Source organism: Vipera ursinii, assembly GCF_947247035.1.
Source record: "Vipera ursinii genome assembly, chromosome: 11".
In the NCBI taxonomy this organism is placed as follows: Eukaryota; Metazoa; Chordata; class Lepidosauria; order Squamata; family Viperidae; genus Vipera; species Vipera ursinii.
The window spans coordinates 16,515,772-16,521,771 of NC_139524.1; the positions used below are offsets into that span (position 1 = coordinate 16,515,772).

General features: G+C 46.3%; 1 protein-coding gene across 1 annotated transcript in view; it reads left to right on the top strand.

The window, feature by feature from the left end:
• Positions 1-4,599, top strand: part of SHF (Src homology 2 domain containing F) — a 7,753-nt gene extending 3,154 nt beyond the window's left edge. The window contains exons 4-7 of the mRNA XM_083371085.1: positions 21-215; positions 2,023-2,152; positions 2,470-2,589; positions 3,149-4,599. Of these exons, the coding sequence (XP_083227211.1) occupies positions 21-215; positions 2,023-2,152; positions 2,470-2,589; positions 3,149-3,356 (653 nt within the window). The 3' untranslated portion in view covers positions 3,357-4,599. The remainder of the gene's footprint in view (positions 1-20; positions 216-2,022; positions 2,153-2,469; positions 2,590-3,148) is intronic.
• The last annotated feature ends 1,401 nt before the right edge of the window (positions 4,600-6,000 follow it).

The window sequence follows — 6,000 nt, forward strand, 5'->3', positions numbered from 1 at the left end:
TCTCCTGATGGCTCTCCCAGTGGAGATGGAAGGCATCAAGGACCTGCCGTGGCCTCCGCCAGTTGGACAGCTGGATGGTTCAACTCACCTGTCCGAACCCGAGAAACACCTGCTTCTCCAAAGCACCAGCTCCAGAGATAGTCCCCCGGGCCTCCAGAATGCCAATCCCGGCACTCCGGACTCTTCTGCTTTGTCCTGTCCCCTGGAAGTCAATAGTGAGTAAGCTGGTTGTGCGAACAAAGGCGTTTTGTGTGTTACAGCCTTTAAAATAGTATCACCGAGCACGTAGGTTTTGGGCATAATGGCAACTGCACCGTCAGCTATCGGTAGTCCTTGTTTGATGAACAGTGACTTAACAGTCATTCAGAGTTACTTACAACGGACCTCCCCAGCTTTATTTATGACCCGGTTTCAGGGTTCTGACAGCTGTGCCCCTCTCCCTGCAAACGACTGCATTTTAGATGCTTGGAAACAGCAGATATCCCTGCTCTGTGACTGTGGGTCTAAATGCTTTTTGTCAGTTTTCAGTCATTACTTTTGGTTTCTGGCAAAAGTTGCCCATGGAGTAAAATGGGTTGACTTAACAACCACTGCAAAAAGATCATAAAATCAGACGTGGTCACCTTGGTGACCCACTTAATGGCCGCCGCAACTTACAACGTAAGTCGAGGACTGCCTGTGCCAGATTCCCGTGGTATTTAGTAGCTCTGCCTCCCAGGGAACCCTGCAGATCTTTCCAAGGCCATCCAGGGCAGGTTTAGCCTGAACCTCCTTGACCTTTTAATTTTTCTCCACTTTTCTCCTCGTCTTCCCACCTTGATCTTTCAGAATTTCTGCCTGCCGACCTGGTCTCCTCTGCTTTCATTTGCAATCAGCAGAGTGACATCGCCTTGCCAGATTGCGTAGCTCAACTGGGACCGAGAGCAAATTCTGAATTTGCAGGAGACAGAATTGGGGCTTCATCCTGTGTCCAGAGGGGTCTCTTTGCAGGAGGGGGGGGGGAAAGTCACACTGGTTGTAACCACTTATGCAAAGCTTCACACACAAACCTTTTTTTCCCCCACATGTGAGCGTCAGGCCCAAAATCAGGAGAGACACGCGGTGAATCTTCCTCACCTATAGACAGACTCTTGCCAGGCTGAAGACTCTCCTATCTGGGAATATATTCTGGGAGCTATTGAGGAGGGTCTGTCTTCACCCTCTTTCTCTCACACATGATATCAGGGCTGAGTTCCTCCTCTGGAATGCACCCTTTGCTTCCTGGGAATCTGCCTCCTCACTGCATTCCATCACATCATTTGTGGACTTCCAACTCCCAGAATTCATCAGCTACCGTGTGTGGACTTCAAGTCCCAGAACACCTCAGTCACCGTATCTCAGGCCCAAAACCAAGAATGAGATGTGGCAATTCTTACCCAGCTGAGTTCTTTATTGTCCCACACCTATAGGCAGAATCTGGCCGGCCTGAGCACTCTCCTATCTTCCTCTACAGCAGGGGTCTTCAAACCTGGCCCTTTTATGACTTGTGGACTTCAACTCCCAGAATTCCTCAGCCAGCATGCCTGGCTGAGGAATTCTGGGAGTTGAAGTCCACAAGTCATAAAAGGGCCAAGTTTGAAGACCCCTGCTCTACAGTATACTCTGGGAACTATTGAGGAGAAGCTGTCTTCACCCACTTTCTCTCCCACAAAATATCTGGGCTGAGTTGCCTCTCGCTCCTTTGGCATGCAGCCCCTCCCTCCTGGGAAAGTCACCTCCTCACTCCATTCTATCCCAACCTGTGATGTTTCCGAAAGGGGCGGGGCCTCAATTCTAACGATCCTCTTGATCCCACTGCAGATACCCCCTGTCTGTCTTTGCCAAATCCTCAGCTCTATTTTTATCTCCATCTCATTCCCCACCTCCCATAATCCCCCCCTCCCTGGGGCCTGATCCTGCCTTTCACTCTGGTCCTGCAGCCGCGTCTCACAACTCCCGCTCCTCCTTTCACATTCCATTATGTGCTTCTGCTCCGAGGTGCAGCAACAACAACGGTGAAAAACCCTGTGCCGGCCTGCATAGAGGGAAAGAGCGCCCCCTGCTGGCTGAGCCCGGAGGCTGGGGTGGCTTTTGGCGAATATGTCAATCCTGCGCTGCCACTAGAGAGCCAAGCGTAAGTAGGCTGATTTAGAGACCACCCACCTCACACACACACACACACACACCCAGAGAGACCCCGGCCCATATACAGGAATCTCTTCTTTGCATATACATATATGCATATGTGTTTGTTTGTTTTTGTTCTTTTTCATGGCCATTTTTAAAAACATTTTGTCCATTTTGTTTGCTGGAGTTTTTTTTTTTGCTTGTATTTTTATTTTTATTTTTGGAGATTGGTATTTTAAAGTTTTGAATAATTTTTTTTAATTAAATTAAATTTAAATTAAATTTAAAAAAGAAAGGAAAAAGAAAGGAATCTCTTCTTTGCAGGTGGTATCATGGGACCTTGAGTCGGGTGGATGCCGAGAGTCTTCTCCGACTTTGCCGGGAAGCGAGTTACCTGGTTCGGAACAGTGAAAGTAGCCATAATGCCTTTTCCCTCTCCCTCAAGTGAGTGTGTGTTTGCGAAAGATTCCTCCTGTCGGTAAGAGGAGGTATCTCAATTTTAAAAGCTGTGGTGGCGCAGTGGTTAGAATGCAGCATTGCAGGATAACTCTGCCCACTGCCAGCAGTTCAATCCTGACCGGCTCGAGGTTGACTCAGCCTTCCATCCTTCCGAGGTCGGTAAAATGAGGACCCAGATCGTTGGGGGCAACAGGCTGATGCTATAAACCACTTAGAGAGGGCTGTAATGCAAAGCGAAGGGGTATATAAGTCTAAGTTCCTTTGCTATTAAGAGCTGTGGTGGTGGTGGTTAGAGTGCAGCATTGCAAGCTGACTCTGCCCACTGCCAGCAGTTTGATTCTCACCTGCTCAAGGTTGACTCAGCCTTCCGTCCTTCCGAGGTCAGTCAAATGAGGACCCAGATTGCTGGGGGCAACAGACTGACTCTGTAAGCCGCTCAGAGAGGGCTGTAAAAGCACTGTGAAGCGGTGTATATGTAAGTGCTATTGCTATTGCTAAAAGGGAATGGCTGGCATCTTGATCACAGGATCTTCTCTCTCCCTAGGAGCAACCAAGGGTTCCTTCACATGAAACTCTTGCAGACTGAGGACAACAAATTTGTCTTGGGTCAGCACAGCCCTCCCTTCAACAACATCCCAGAGGTCATCCACCACTACGCCAGCCACAAGCTGCCCATCCAGGGGGCTGAACACATGTCCTTGCTCTACCCAGTCTCTACTCAGCCCTCCAATTGCCTGGCCGCAGAACAGTGACTTGCACTGAAGGACCCAACAGCCAGAGGCTAGAGGTGTGCATGAAGATCCCCGGTTGGGTGGACCATTTGTGGTCTACATGCCTTTGTTGCATGGAGCAGGCAGGATCCACCTGAGGTTAGAGGCAGAGGTCTGTGGATCCAAGAATGGTTGTATCGTATGCTCCATATTTGCCAACTCAACCACATCTTGCATGTTGGACTCAAAAGCATTCTTCAAGGGTGCCAGATCGTCCTTCTCCATGTAGGGAGTGGTCAGTTCTGAGACTGACCTTGTGAGTGTCATCGAATCTGGTCTTTGGTGCCAGTGTCCACACCCTCACATCCTAGATTTGGAATTCTGCTCCATGCTCATCCATTCGTACCTCTTGGGTACATCTATTTTACTTCTTCACCACAGCCTAAGGCATTGCAGATCAAGAGTCTGCACAATCCAATATTGTGTCCGCCGATGTTTCTTGGGCGGCAGCTTGAAAGTTTGACGACAACAAGGGAAGGAGTAAATCGGCTAATGCTGGAGATGCCACTGTATTTCATCCCTGACTTTCAAAATGCCATTCCTCAACTGAGTTATTTATACATGTGTCACTCTTTAGATCGTGGTGGATTGTAACTTGCTAGCCAGCCAAGAAGCCCTGATCAACATAACTAGGTTTAATGAGATTAATTTTGGTGGGTTCCATCCCGTGATCGAATAAGGCTCTTTATTTTTACAGATAGAGAAGGCTGTTGTGATTTTTCAGCTCAGAGAATAGAGTTCTCTTAGATGTTTTTTTACCTGACTCTCAGGATTGACGAATTTCTGCTGTTGCTGATTGGAGAGCAGATTCATTGAGAAGATTGCTGTCTAGACTGTGATGGCTAATAGACTGGAAAACACAAAGGATTTAGAAAACAGAGCCCATCTCTCGTCTCTGGGTGGTAAAACGGATGTTTGGTGTGCAAAGGTTGCAGATCTAATTCCCAGGAACTTCCACTAGAAAAGAATCAAGTTGTACTGTGATGTGGAAGACTTCTGCTGGATTGCTGGAGAGCTACTACTACTGACTACTACATCAAGAGTGTGGGCTAGAAGGACGAAGAAGCTGGCCTGGAAGAAGATGGCTTGTTATGGAGAGTCTTTGCATGTGGCTAGAAGCTGTTCAGTATTATGAATTTATCCAGGATGCATTGTGAAACTCTTGACTTGGTAAGGGTTGAGTTGTCTTTTGTTGGTTCCTTCAAACAAATAATAAAAACACAAAATGGCATACTTGGATTGCTGTCTTCTCCGACTAGTTACTTTCAAGTGTTTACTTGTTAGAGAACTGAATACAGGTAGTCCCCGACTTACAACAATTCATTTAGTGACCATTCGAAACTATAACGGCACTTGTGACCATTTTTCACACGACTCTTGCAGCATCCCTACAGCCACATGAACAAAATTTGGATGCTTGGCAACTGACGGTTGCAGTGTCCTGGGGTCGTGTGATTCCCCTTTTACGACCTTTTGCAAGCTAAATCAATGGGGAAGCCAGATTCGCTTAACAGCCAGGCAACTAACTTAACGACTGCAATGATTCACTTAACAAGTGTGGCGAGAAAGGTCGTAAAATGGGGCAAAACTCACTTAACAAATGTCTCGCTTAGCAACAGACATTTGGGGGCTCAATTGTGATCGTAAATCGAGGACTACCTGCAGTGTTATTTTTTTGCATTCTGTAAACACAAGAACACTGTAGAAGTTTTATTGCCAAAGAAAGAACAAGCAGTGTCCAGTTCTGTGTAAAAATCTCAGGGATACAAGAAATAGACACGCTGTTTGAGAACGTCTTGGCAACAACACTACAGCCTTAAGGCTGTGTTGCCAAACATCTGAGATTAAAATGAAGATCATGGATCCAAGGGAGCTTTTTCCCCCAAGGTGAAAGAGGGCAGGAGAGGCTACCCAGCTTCATAGGTAGCCCTGAGTAATCTTGGATGCAGGCTTTTCAATAAGAAACAGGCAAGAACAAGAATGTCAGGAATCCTTTTTATGTCGAATAACAGAATGCTGAAAACCCATTCAAATTTTCTCTCTCTCTCTCTCTCTCTCTCTCTCTCTCTCTCTCTCTCTCTCTCTCTCTCTCTCTCTCTCCTCTCATACCAAACAAAATCAAGAACATTCTTTTGATGTTCTTTCTCATGCGTTTCGCCAAGCCTTCAAAATCGTTCCCCGAAGCTTCCAACATCATGAGTAGCTGTCTCTGCTCTTGAGCTTCAAATTCTGGAAAGATGATTCTGAGAGTGACTAAAAATGTCCTGTCCTTAGTGGCTGCAAGTTTGGGAGCTTAAAAAAAGCTCTTGCCTCCAGCCACAGCAGAAGAAAGCAACATAATTAATCTACACCATCCCTGTACGTGAAGCCTATTTGTCCAACGGCATGGGGAAAAAAAGCTACAATATTCAGTCACCTTAATAGCTGAAGTGATAGCATATTTTATTTGAGGTAACACCTGCCGTAAACATTCAAGCAGAGCAATACAAAAAGATTCAGTTCTTCAGATAACAATGGTGGGAGGAAAAAAAAACCCTAATGTATTTGTTTCATGCATTTATAAGACTGCAAAACTCAGGTAATGAGTTTCTCAGTTGCGGGCAATGAGAATAACCATTAATAATAT